Source organism: Brassica napus, chromosome C9 (assembly GCF_020379485.1).
Source record: "Brassica napus cultivar Da-Ae chromosome C9, Da-Ae, whole genome shotgun sequence".
Taxonomy (NCBI): Eukaryota; Viridiplantae; Streptophyta; class Magnoliopsida; order Brassicales; family Brassicaceae; genus Brassica; species Brassica napus.
The window spans coordinates 52050597-52064780 of NC_063452.1; the positions used below are offsets into that span (position 1 = coordinate 52050597).

General features: G+C 42.1%; 1 protein-coding gene across 1 annotated transcript; it reads left to right on the forward strand.

Moving 5' to 3' along the window:
- Window positions 1-9150: 9150 nt before the first annotated feature.
- LOC106421247 (meiosis-specific protein ASY2-like) lies at window positions 9151-11918 on the forward strand. The gene is made up of 4 exons (XM_048768099.1): window positions 9151-9901; window positions 10113-10247; window positions 10365-10933; window positions 11046-11918. Exons 1-4 carry the CDS (start codon window positions 9151-9153, stop codon window positions 11916-11918), a joined length of 2328 nt encoding a protein of 775 aa, XP_048624056.1.
- Window positions 11919-14184: the final 2266 nt, after the last annotated feature.

Sequence of the window (14184 nt, forward strand, 5' to 3'; positions counted from 1 at the left end):
AGCTAATTGAGAAGACTTCCGTGGAAGTCTTCTACGTTAGTTTTTGTAAATTTGTTAAGTAACTTTAAGATATGTTTATTTAATTTTCAAAAGTGTTAAGTATCAAGTAACATGGTTTAATGTGTTTTCTCAGATCATAAGATATACTTTTTACTTATGTTTCTAATGAAAGTGTTCTAGCTTTGAACTTATGTAATGTTTTATCTTTTGTGAATTTGACTAAGTTTTCTTGAGAATCCTTCTCCCTTAGTTGTAATAAATTTGATTAATTTTTTTGTGTTATTGTGTTTTGCTATTGAAGTTGTATCAATAACTTCAATTATGTCAAGTAATTTTGGCAAGATAATGTCGTGGAAAATGAACATATTTACCAAACTTTTTCATTAATATCTCTTCAAATTTACAAAAAAATCACAACAAAAAGAGTACACATGCAAATCACAAAACAGACCACAAACAAATCTATTATAGATCATTCCTCTACAAAGACAAGCTTAGACTCCACTTGATATGGAAGAAGACCCCGTCAGAAGACTTCCTGGAAGTCTTCTAGCACATTATATTTTAGAAGACTTCCGAGAAGACTTCCCATAAGTCTTCCAAAGTCTGATCCAGATCTTAAAAACATGTATATCAAACCCAGATCTGTAAAACCTGCATATCATATCAAAAAACGTTCAAATAGCTTAAAAACAGAGAAAATGAGTGGAAAATTAGATATACATACTTTTATAGAACACACAAAGTACATATTCAAGTGGAAGATGATAACCATCTGATTAAAACATGCAACAAAAAGATAGATTATTGAGAAAGACATGAGACAAAAATGAAAAATTCATATAAAGTTTAGTGTTTTCAAGTCAAAGAGATTAGAGTGAGTTTGAAGAGTTTTAGTTTGGGAAAAAATATGATTTTTATGCAACAGGAGGTTACCAAATGAAGAAAAATCAACATAAGAACTTACCAAAACGCTCAGATCTATTATGAAAGGGATACATGGTAAAAGACTCCGTCAGAAGACTTCCTGAAAGTCGTCTGGAAGTCTTCTAGCCCAGAAGTCTTCCAGATCTGAAAAACCTGCATATCCAAATCCAGATCTGAAAAACATGCATCTCCAAAAACGTTCAAATGACTTAAAAACAGAGAAAATGAGTGGAATATTAGATAGATCTACCTTTATAGAACACACAAAAATACAAATCTAAAATTATTAAATCTACCTTTAAATGAGTGGAAGATGAGAACCATGTGATGAAAAACCTGCAAAACAAGATAAATTAGTGAGAAATACATGAGACAAAAACAATAAATTGATATAAAGTTTGGTGTTTATAAGTTCAAAGAGATTAGAGAGAGGTTGGAGAGTTTTAGAATGATGAACATATCATTTTTGTTGCAGCCATTTGAGAAGAGGAGAGAGAATGCGTAAATATTTGTTTATATATGGAGACAAAAATTCCAATAAGGTTAAATATTTTCGATCAGAATACTTACTAGACGACTTACTTGTAAGTCGCCCAGAAGACTTCAATATTTTTAGCGGGAAACTAAAATATTTTTAGCGGGAGTTAGAAGACTTCCCACATAACTTATATGTTAGTCGTCTAGACCCTAAACATAACCTCTAAACTAAATTAACTAACTAAACACTTCATAAAATCAAATTAAACTTAAAAAGTGTTTACTACTATACACAGAAATAATCACATGTAGATAAAAATTTAATTTTTCAAAAAAATATTTAAGCTTTCCAAAATCTAACCCTAAGAATACATACAATACTACAACATATGTTGCCAAACCCTAGACCAAAGAATATCATGATTCACTACTTTAACTCATCTATGTTGAAAATAATTCAATTTTATTATATCTTAATTTATATCACTTAAAACTGTTTATAATTACATGATTTTAATTTTTCGCTTATCAAAATATTTTTTACAAAATTTATAAATTATTTTTAAGATCAACTACCGTGGACATCGTCCAGAAAACTTAACAGAATCTCAGAAGACTTAGCGGGGATATATTCATAAAAATGAGTTCTGTTTTTTTGTTTGGTCACAAGTGGCTGGTTGTAATTTCACAAGGCTTTTGAGTTACTTTTGCATTTGATTCAAGTTTGGATATACTTTTGCAATCAAAATCAAGTTTTGAATCATATTTGGTAAATCCCCCAATAATTAAATGCAAATACAATAAGATAAATATATAATAAGAAGCAACAAAAATATACAATGGTTTTAAACAATTGATTAACTGCAACATATAAATTATAAAATTATAAAATTATTGTATCTGAAATAGTTATATATACATTAAAATATATGATTAATCTTTTAAAAATGTATACTATTAATAATCTAAAATAAATATCTACCTATATAAAATTGAAAACAAACATCGCACAGTTGCGCAGATCGAGATATAATATCAATCTTACTATTCAAGTCTCAAGATGGGCATGATCAAACCATGAAAATCATTAATCAATAAAATCTAAAACATCATAATAATTCAAATCTCAAAAATCATTTAAAAAAAACAACACACAAAAACTATCAATTTCGAGCTACAATTTAATTAAAGACTAAAGTTTATCCAAGCGTTGTTCCTCTTGTATTTCGTCCCTACGGAAATGAAAACCTATATATATGAGCAACAATAGTCACCATGTTCTCACAGGTTGCCAGACGTTATGGGAATTAAAAGAACCAAAAAGATGTTGAAGATTAATCTATGCAGCACGATCTGATATATGTCCTTTCACGGTTTCACCATTGTTTGGTGGTACGGTGTTTTCGTATACACCTTCCTGTTTGGAATGTTTCCGCAGCTTCACCTGGTCCCGAAGGTGTCTTACTGTCATGCAATATTGTGCTATGTTACTTATTGATGAACCCGGCTCATATTCCTATCGTCCTTTTATATTTCTAGTAAACTTGAAATCCATAGAAAGAAGTAAAGGTGACAAGATGTAATGTATGTTGTCATAATCCATGATGTTGAGAAAAGATGTAAAAGGATCATGATCAGGCATATACATGTCAGTGTAACAATACTCTATACAAATGTAATAAAAACTTTGATATTTTTATTTAAAAACAAAATATTTCCAAAAAGGACGAATAAAAAGTTACTATATCTTAAATGGCTAAAAGATACTGAAACTCAAAATCATAATTGGAGTTTAGATTCTTTAAACAATCTACCATTGATTTTCTTAAGGAACCAGAGGTTGGTAATTGGTTGCAAACCCATTTTACGAGATATCCCATCTCTCCGCAGCTGCTATCTGCCCTTGCACCCACGAAATCGGCTGCGTGTTTCACCAGAAGCTCCGGCAAGATTACTCGTTTAGCCTCCGTAACCACCACCTCCGGCAAGATTACTCGTTTAGCCTCCGTAACCACCACCGAGGCTTGCAGATACTTGATGTTAGGAGTTTTCAAGGTTCCTTAGACAAATGATGTAGTATAAAAGATTGTCGAACCAGTTCTGAGGGATATCAAAGCACCGAGAATGCAAGTACTCACTTAATCTAAGTGCAACCAATGATTTAGATGAGTTTTAAACTACTACTAATACTAGAAAGCAATTACAGAATGATACTTTCTTGACTAAGGGAAAAGAGAACTCATGGGCATAGGGATTAGACCTTGGGTGATCAAGTTTCGAACTAAGGATGACAAATGATCAATCAAACTATCGACCTTAAGCCTAGACACAATTCTAAGCAAGCTCTATGTCTAGATAAATGCTCATTTGCTAACATATCTCAAACATCAAATGTCTTTGGTTGAATAATATGAAAGCAATCATTACTAACAAGTCTATTAGCTATTTTAGCACATTTAACAACAAATGTCTTTGGCAAAGTATACTAAAAGCCTAGGAGAGTTGTCTCAGGCATTTCATCAAACACCTTTTGGGTGGGAAATGCCTATCGATCAACTTTTGAGTGGCCAACTCAGAAGATGCATTATGAATACTCTACTAGCAAGGAACAAGAATGATCTACACTAAAACATCCTAGAACTAACCTAATCACCCTTAATCTCCCTAACCCATGAATTCAAAAGGTGTTTACTCACTAATCTCCATGATTCCTCTTAAACCCATATTGGATTTCAGATTAATCATGTAGAGGAATAGATAAGAAATCAACAAGAACACAAGATGAAAGCAATGAAATCTGAATCAAAAGAAGTTTTACTAGTTGTTCCCTAGAAAAGAGATCATCTGCCTCCAATGGCTTACAAAAGTATTTAACTTAGGTTTAGGCAATGTAAAACATGCATAATGAAATGACCAAAAGGCCCTTAGAAAACATGAGTTCGACAGGCAAATAGACGCGGAGCGACCTCGGCATGTCGCTCCGACAAGTCGCTCCGGCCTTCGGGAGCGACCTCAGTGGGTCGCTCCGGGCTTTGTTTTGTGTCGTCACGCCATGGAAACGCGAGCGACCTCGGAGCGTCGCTCTGGCAAGTCGCTCTGAGAGGGGTGTCTCACGATAGAAACGCGAGCGACCTCTCCATGTCGCTCTGGCCAGGTCGCTCCGGGATGTGGGTCACAGCGACTTCACGGCGTCGCTCCGGTGAGGTCTCTCTGGTGCGCTGCTCGTCCGTTGATCGCTTTAAACACTTCTTTTGAGCTCCAAATGCATCCAAATGCCTCCAAGAACTCCATGTGGTACTCCAACACCTGATAAAGACTCATGTATGCAAAATGCAACCTAAACGTGGCTAAATCCTAGTCTATATGATCAAAAGGCACATGGGTGAATGGATAAGACAATGAAAATATGCAAGATATCAACTCCCCCAAACTTGTTCTTTTACTTGTCCACAAGTGAACTTTCTAGAACTCATAGGGAGAGAGGTTTTAAGGTGGGAGCACATAGCCAAAAGAAACACAACTAGCACTCAATTCAACATCTAATCCAACATGAGTACACTCTCTTATTACACTCTAGCTTCTCTAGGCCTATCTCAACTCCTTTTGCCCTTATACTCATCATCAAGCATCCACACATTCAAATCAACCAACTCTCACATTCATTAAGCATAAAACATTAAGTGAATTCTTGCAAATGGTCAATTGCTCCAAATCATTTTGTTGAGTAAGGGAAGGCTTTTATTCGAGTGGGTCAAGAGGTTCAAAATCCATGATCTTTTAAAGTGGTTTACTCTCAAAACAATAGCCTTGACATTGCACATAATATATCTAAGAAATGGACCAACTCATGCATACAATGCTCAATCTCCATTGTTCTACCCTTTTCCCAAACATACAAGTTACACAATCACTTCCCAATGTCAAACCCAACTCCCATCTCTCACCAAAAGATCCCAAGAATACTTTGCACATAAAACTCTTTTTCTTTGAAATCTATAAAGGATTTTCTCAACTTCTAAACAAATCTTAGCTCTAAACAACTTTGCTAGCCCCCTTTTCTTTCTTTTTCTCTTTTTTTTATATATATATTTTTTTTTTCTTTTTTCTTTTTCTCTTTTATATTCTTTTTTTTTTAGGGGCCAAGACTTTTCATAAACTCGAGCTAGACGTTTATCTATTAATTCCAATAAGATTATCCATTTAAACACAAAGAGTCTATTCTTTTCCTTCGAACTTTTCATGCTTCCAAACCATAGTCACAACACTCACCCCCACCTATAGCTAGACCATAGAGTGCCTAATCTAGCAAGAATGAAGACCAAGCATTGTCGTTCCCGATACTCTCAACATTATGCACATGTAAGGCTTTCCGAAAAAGGCCTCACTCATCAAATAATGAAAGCTCAAAAGGAGGGAAGGGTTTTGGGAATGGTGTACCACTCGAGTTTGTCAAAAAGATTGACATAAAGAATGTGACAACTCAAGTGTGTATATCCATAACTTAGTACACAAGGGACCATAAGCAAGAAGCATTAAGTTCGTTCAGTTCAAACAAGGTCGTAGTTGGCTTCAAAGGTTGAGTTTCAGCAATCAACAAGTTTCAGGAAGAGTTTTCAAGGCTCGAAGCATACAAGTCTTTTTGAGAGGTGCATAAGCTACTCAGGTGCAAAGTAATGTTCTTTACAAGGCATTTCAAATCATTGCTCCCAATGCAAGTAAATGCACCCTATATGCTCTAGACTCTCCTAGAAATGCAAATGATGCAAACTAAATGATTTTTTTTTTTGTGTTTTTCAAAAAAAAATTCAAATTTTTTTTTTATGCAAATAGGTATGCAATGCATGACTCAATAAAACAACATCAAAGCAAACATGATCAAATACTTGGTACCTCCCCCAAACTTAAATGACACAGTCTCTGTATTGTCAAGGAGAGAGAGATACCCAAAAAGAGAAAACTAATATGCAAAAACGAAATGGTATATACAAGGGAGTGTGGTGGGTTACCTTCTATGGGGAATGAGTAGAGGGAGATGCTCCCTCCTCGTCGTCCTCAGGTGGTAACTCTTCAAGGTGCTCATCATCAGGAGTGCCCATCTGTTCAATGTAGAAGGCTTGCCCGAACACAGTTGGTTTTCTCATTTCCCCTTGATGTCAAAGTGGAGGATGTTCTCTTTACCCAAATGGAGATCAATCGTGCCTTCCTTCACATTAACAATAGCTCCTGCTGTAGCTAAGAATGACCTTCCTAGAATCATTGGGTCTTGAGCCTCCTCACCCATCTCAAGCACCACAAAATCTGTAGGTATCTCATACCTTCCAATCTTCACAGGGAGGTCCTCTAAGATGCCCACAGGGTACTTCACTGAACGATCAGCTAACACCATAGAGAGTCTACACTTCTTGTACTGAGTGAATCCAAGCTTCTTTGCAACAGACAAATGCATCAAGCTGGCACTAGCTCCCAAATCGCAGAGACATTTCTCAAATACCATAGGTCCAAGAGCACAAGGTAGTGTGAAGCATCCTGGATCCTCTAACTTCTCTGGAACATCAAGCCTCTGGATGATGGCACTGCACTCATGGGTAAGAATCATCATGCCTTCCATCTCCTTCTTCTTTGCAGCTACAACATCTTTCAGGAACTTGTTGTATTGAGGAATCAACATGAAAGCATCGATGATGGGCATTGCAACCTGAGCTTCACTCATTTGCTTCTCAAACAGAGCCTTGTACTTCTCTAGCAGCTGCTTCTTGAATCTACCAGGGAATGGAAGTTTGGGTTCATAGGGGGGAGGAACAGAAGAATTCTCACTTGCTGGAACAGCAGCTTCACCATCTTGTATTGTTTTCTTCTCTTCTCCAACCTTTCCTTTACCTTTAGCTTCCATAATCTTCTCCAAAATCTCATCATTGGTCTTCTCATCAGCAATTACCACATCATCATCTAAGTTGATGGCCACCTCCTCACCTAGTTTCTCAGCATCCCTGGTGAGAGTTGTAGGAGGTAACTGCTTACCACTCCTAAGGGTGATAGCTTTGGCCTCCTTGGGGTTTTGGTCAAATTTTCTAGGTAGAGATCCTTGCTGGCGATTCTGGTGAGTGTTCATGGAAGCAAACTGATTCTCTAAATTCTTGACTGTAGAAGCAAGATGTGAGAATTTGTTGTTGAGCTCATTGTAGCTCCCATCAATTTTGGAATGAAGGTTCTTCAACTCATAACCAACATGCTTCTCACTTCTAGTCTGAGACTCCAAGATTTGTTTCAGTAAGGTATCAGTGCTGCTCTCTTGAGGAGCAGAGGAACCAGACGAGGGGTTTTGCTGAGGCTGATAGCTGCCTTGCTGGTTGTTTCTAGGCGGATAACCACTTTGTTGGTTGTTGGGATATGATTTCTGTTGGTGGTTGTTGTACTGAAAGTTGAGCTCTTTTTTGTACCAGCTACCATTGTTTTTGATGAAACACAGCTCTTCCTGACCTTCCAAACCCTCAACCTCATGGACAACAGGTGGTGTCTCTTGGCTTGGGTTACCAACAAAGTGCAGCTGCTCTTGGGTGGTGTTGAATACGAGTTTGGTAGGTTGAATGATAGTGAAATGTACTCGGTTTTAGTGGGTCTTACAAAGACGTTCTATTCACAATATGAGGTAAACAGTCGAGGTTACAAAGAGATTAGAGAAAGAAGGAAAAGGTCGGAGCTTTGTTGAAAGGCTCAGACAGAAACACTAAGCAAGGCGATTGATCGTAAACCCTAGATCTTGCCGTCAATATCTTAGTGTCTATTTGCGGATCCCTTCCTTCCTTCCATTCGTTCTCCTTTTATAGGCTCTACATGTCTCTCACTCGTTCGCCCTGGCAGTTTGGGCTTAATTTGATGTTTAATGGGCTGTCCAGCCGAGCGATAGCTTGATGGGCCGATACTGGTCCAGTCGGTCATTTGATCGTGAGGCTGAGTCGATCGAGCGATGGCCTGATGATCCAAGACTGATCCAGTTGATCGGGAGGCCCAAATGATTAGCTTGGATTCCAACACCGATCGTCATGTTAGATCCTGGTTAGTCTCCTGATAAGATTGGTCCGAATCTTATTAACCGACGGGCCTTGTGTGAGAATGCTAAATTCCTCTCTAACAGTAAGCCCCCCCCCAGTCCACTTGCGAATAAACATTGGTCTTCGCAGTGGAATGTCATGAATTGGTTCTGAGGATAATGGATTCGGTCTTGTCTATTGTTGGAGTTCATTGATCGGTTAGACAACCGCCGCCCTAGGTGATCAGGCAATCAACGAACAACCCTGATGTTTTCACGATTCCCTTTGGCGATCGATTGACCGTCTGGTCTTTTCCTATCGATTGGTCGCCTCTTATGCCGCATATCGCGCGGAAGTCTGGAGCGTCTCCCTCGTTGGCCTAATAACAGGATCTGAGTGTAATAATCTGGGCCCGAAAAGGCCTAATAACAGTATTATCTCCAAAGCCCGTTATTTTAGCTATAAATAAGGTCTTAATCTCTTATTTCTTCACTTCTCTTCAAACCCAAAGGTACTTTCTCTCTCCCTTTCTCCCTCTCTCCCTTGCGATTTCCATTTTTTATTTTATTTTCGGGATCGATTGGGATCGATTGGTCGATCGCCCGTTGAGGAGGAAGGTTTGTTGTTTCTGATCAGATTAGGCTTTTCTCACGATCGATTGAGAGTCGATCGATCGGTCTTGGGTCCTCTACGCGTGCCATCGATCGCTCTTAAACGGATGGATCTGGCGATTAGGGTTAATTGCGGCGACAAGGCTGTTCGATCCGTCGATTCGGGGGCTGGTACTGAAGAACCGCTTGATGGAAGCGAAGGTAAGCGATGTCTTATGGTCGACCGCGAGCACTCTGCGGCGAGTGGTGGCGATGGAGGCGTTGGGCATCTTGCGCGCGACTCTCGTCCGGCCAAGATTGGGCCCGCCGGAAAGCGCTCGAGCAACTCCGAGGCTGCGGGGCAGTCATCGCGAAGATCTGTTCCTTCGCCGACCGAGCGACTGACTCCGTTCCGTTTTTGTTGTGATGGAACAATTGAAAAACTTCCAGATCTGGCCCCGTCGTTTGATCGGTCGCGGGGACTAGATGGGCAGGATTGGGGTGACGTTGCCCCTACTCATTCTACTTTGGAAGGGGTTTCCTTGTTGATGGAAGCGAACCGAGCATCCGGCGTCACTTTCATGATCCCGAGATCAGATCAGCGTCCGTGGAGTCCGCCGGTCGGATACTGCTGTGTTTACGAATCATTTTTCGGGGAGGACTCGAGGTTGTGGTTTCCGATTCCTCGTTTGATCACCTCCTATTGTTTTCGGCGAGGGATCGCCATGAGTCAGCTTATGAACGGGGCGATCAGGATCGCTGTTGCGTTGATGGTTATGGCGGCGGAGATTGACGTGTCGTTGACCGTTCGCATTTTCGAGGAACTAACACAAGTTCAGCCAAAACCAAATGGGCTTTACTCAGTGCAGATGAGGTCGGGTTTGAACGTCTTTACCAGTCCCTTATCAAGACTAAGAGATGGCAACGCTCTTATTTTTATGTCAAAGCAGACGATGCTGGATTCGTTGACCCGCTAGAAGTCGATCGCCGGGTTTTATGGAGTAGCAGCATTGGTAGATCGTCTTGTGTCGACCTGTTCCTCGTCGTGGGGTTGATTCTAACTTTTCTTTTAAATTTTTCTTTTTTGCAGTTGGTCATCCAAACACCTTTGGTCCTTGGGACGCTTTTCGGAGGGACTTACCGAAGATTGTCGTGCTCCGATCCCAAGAGTGGAAGGACTTTGACCGCAAAAGAATTCGTCGTCAACGAAGACGCATCGCTAACGGTTCGTCTCTTTTTTATTTTTTTTTATTTTTCCTCTCTTCTCGACCAATCAATTGATTGTCATTATCTCTTCCTGTTTTTTTTTTATATATCTTTCCCTCTCTTTTTGTTTTGGCAGTCGATTGGGCGGCGGACATTCCTTGCGAGGAACCGAAGGGGAAGAAAAGACTAAAACTTCCGATCATGGGAACTCCTTCTAGAGTGTATCCAGACTACAGCGAGATCTTGGCTGCTCAACTGAGGGACGCAAACTTCTGCCCTTCAGCGAACATGGATGGGACGGGCAGCGCAGTTGCGGATACATCGATCGATCGGGCGCCAGCGCCGGTGATCGTTACAGTTGATTCTGGCGTCGAGGGACCCGTTGACGTTCGTCCGCCGAAGAAAAAGAGAAAGAGGACTAAGTCTTCCAAAGAGGTGACGGCTGACCCTCCTTTGGATGGAGATGAAACTGAGGCTGCTCAAACGCAACTCGAACCAATGGGTGGTGACGAGGTGGAAGAAGGTGATGAAGTTGCTCCCATAGAGGGTTTTACGGGTCCGCCCGGAGATGAGTCGTCGGGAGGGGAGGCCCGGGAGCCTGGTGAGGTGACTCGTCCGATCGACGGTGGGATGCAGACAACTCTATCTGTTTCTGAGTTTGCGTTTGCAGACAAATTTGCTGAATCACTTCGTGCGGATGCGGAGGTAGACATTCGTCTGAGGGATTGTGTTTGATTGCTTACTTATCTTGTTCCTTTGGGTGACAATCTTCTTATCATCGATTGATCCTTTTTTTTTTGGCTTTCTCTTGGTCTAGGCTGCTGCTCGGAAGAATGCTCTCGTGATGGAATACAAAAAAGCTTTGCAGAAGTTGACATTGGATCTTAAGGAAGCGGAAGGGACGATCAAGATAAAAGAGGCTGGGCTTGAAGCGGCTAGAAAGGAGAAGCACGATAGGGATAAGGAGCTGGCCGCTGAGCGAGGTCGCTATTCCCGCGAGCGTCGGCAAGCGATCCAGACGGCCGCGGATCTTGAGGAGAAGTTAGAGACCGCCCGAGACATAATTTCTCGGCTAGAGGCGGAGAAGGTCGAGGAACTTGAGAAGACGAAGAGAGCGATGGATCGCACGAGACAATCTCGCAATCGCGAGCTTTTATCCGAGAGAAGTTGCGTGGTTGCTGCGGCTAATAGGCGTTTCGACAAATTTCGGAAGTATATTGCCGATCGAGATGAAAAGGAGGAGAAGCGTCTACTCCATGGTACAGCTCTTGGAACCTTGGACGCGTTGAGTTTATTGGAGACCAAGGGACTGTCTGTCCCGCAACAACTAAAAGATCTTTTGACTGCTAACGAGGAGAAGTTCAGGAAAGAGGTAGAAAACGTTAGTGTTGAAGTTATCGCGGAGCGCGATCTTGCTCTCTCACCTCCTCGTAGGGACTTGCTTCCTTATGGGAACCAGTTTGGATCAACCTTCGGCACCGTTGATTCTGATTCTGCGATGGCTCTTCGATCTCCTTTCCTTTGTGGTGAGAGTTCGACCGCTGCTCTGGATCCGGCCGTTGCCTGTCGATCGGCGGCTGTCACGTCCGATGGTCGTGCGGTTACTCAGGACAGTCTCGGGGTTCCTGCGCCTGCGAGGGTCGCGGAAGCAGGAAGTGTTGTTTCGTCGGAAGTAGCCATTGAAGAATAGTCTTCAAGGGTTGATCGTGCTACCCTGTTGTTGTTTTACTACTTATGTTTTTTTTTTATTTAGCACCTTTTGTTATGGCCTCCGAACTCTGTTCCTTTTGGTCGGCCGCTTGCTGTTGCATTTGGTTTGAAACCGTTGTTGTATCTTTTGGATCTTCTTTATTCTCCTAGTTTCAGACGCTCTCCCTTTAAGTTCTATGTAATATGTTATCTCAGCTTCTTGTGATGGAGGTCCGAAATGGTTCGTGCCAAGGTCATGTGTGCATCTTTTTGACAAAGAGCAGATTAGCCTTTGGAGCAAGGCTGCTAGAGAAGCGACCACGACTAGTTGCGAGCAACGTGCGAACTTATCTTAGGATCGAAAAGAACTTTGGCGCAATGAGCCTGTTGATCTTTGAACTTAAGCTCGAGCTTCTTGGTGGTCGTCGTGTATGTATGATCTCAGGCTTCTTTGGCCGTCGAGCAAATGACGGGGTTTTAAACCCGCGAGAAGCTTCCGTTGATGGAGCTGTGAGAAGCTTTCGTTCGCGCCATGTCTTTGGCGAGTACTCCACTTAGGCGACTTTGGCCTCAAAAGTGGAGGACCGAGAAGCTCCTGTTGATGGGGCTTTATCACGGATTTGCCATTGATGCTGATGGTGAGTCCGGGCCGTGCGATGTGTAGTTATCCTAGTCGATCGGAAGTGACATACAAGCGTTCGCGCGGTGCCTTTGGTGAGGACTCCAACCTATGTATTTGTTTTTTTTTTTTTTTGGAGTATGGCTGGACCTGATGACAGGCTGCCTACGTACCCCTGGTAAAGGGATCAGGCCAATCGTAGTTCGATTTGCCCGAACGGCGTCTTGGTCGTTCACCATAAGTTAAGGCAAAAGTGACGAAGACGTGCTCATTCGGTGTTTGGACAGAAGTGACGTGGTGTCATCTGTCTGGAGCTGGGCAAAAGTGACGTATTGTCATTCGCTCGGTTCTAAGCGAAAGTGATGGTAAGGTCATTCGCTCCTTTTTTTTGTTTGGAGTATGGCTGGACCTGATGACAGGCTGACTACGTACCCCTGGTAAAGGGATCAAGCCAATCGTAGTTCGATTTGCCCAAACGGCGTCTTGGTCATTCACCATAAGTTAAGGCAAAAGTGACGAAGACGTGCTCATTCGGTGTTTGGACAGAAGTGACGTGGTGTCATCTGTCTGGAGCTGGGCGAAAGTGACGTATTGTCATTCGCTCGGCTCTAAGCGAAAGTGATGGTAAGGTCATTCGCTCTTTTTTTTTTTTTTTTTTTTTTTTTTTTTTGGGGAAGACGGTCAAATGAGGTACTTCCGAAGGTTGGCGGCGTTCCACGCTCGTGGTACTGGGTCGCCGGCGGAGGTTTCCAATCGATAGACACCAGGCTTAACGATCTCGACTATCTTGTATGGTCCTTCCCAGTTTGTTCCCAACTTGCCGGCCTTCCACTCTTTCGTGTTTTCGAATACTTTGCGAAGGACTTGGTCGTTGAGTTCTAACGGTCGAGCGTGAACCTTCTTGTTGTAATAAGATTCGGCCAGATGTTGGTAGTTCTGGATTCGGAGCAGCGCATGGTCTCTTCGTTCTTCGATTGCGTCCAAGGCGTCACATAGCATTTCTATGTTGAGTTCTTCGTTGTGCGGCATCTTCGCTCGGCGAAGACTTGTAACGTTGACTTCCGCCGGAGCCATAGCCTCGACTCCGTATGCCAGAGAAAATGGTGTTTGACCGGTCGCACTCCGTAGGGTCGTTCTGTGTGACCAAAGAACTCCATCTAACTCGTCGGCCCAATGTCCCTTTTTGAGATCCAAGCGTTTTTTGATACCATCCAGGATTGTCTTGTTGGTGGCTTCGGCCTGTCCGTTGCATTGGGGGTAGCGAGGCGTCGCCGTGTTTAAGCGGATCCCCCATCGTTCCAGAAAACCGCGGAAGTTGCTAGAGATGAACTGGGAGCCGTTGTCAGTGACGATTTCGTAGGGAAGGCCGTGCCTGCAAATGATGTTCTTCCAAACAAAGTTTTGGACTTCCTTGTCTGTAATGTGGACGAGTGCTTTCGCTTCGACCCATTTGGTGAAGTAGTCCGTCATGATCAGGGCGTACTTTCGTTGCCTGGAACTTGGCATTGGTCCGATTAGATCCATCCCCCAGCGCATGAATGGGTAGGGAGCTGTCATAGTTCGTAGAACTTCGGTCGGACTGTGTATGTCGGTGCATGTCGTTGGCACTTGTCGCACTTGCGTGCGTATGTCTCGCAATCGGCAACCA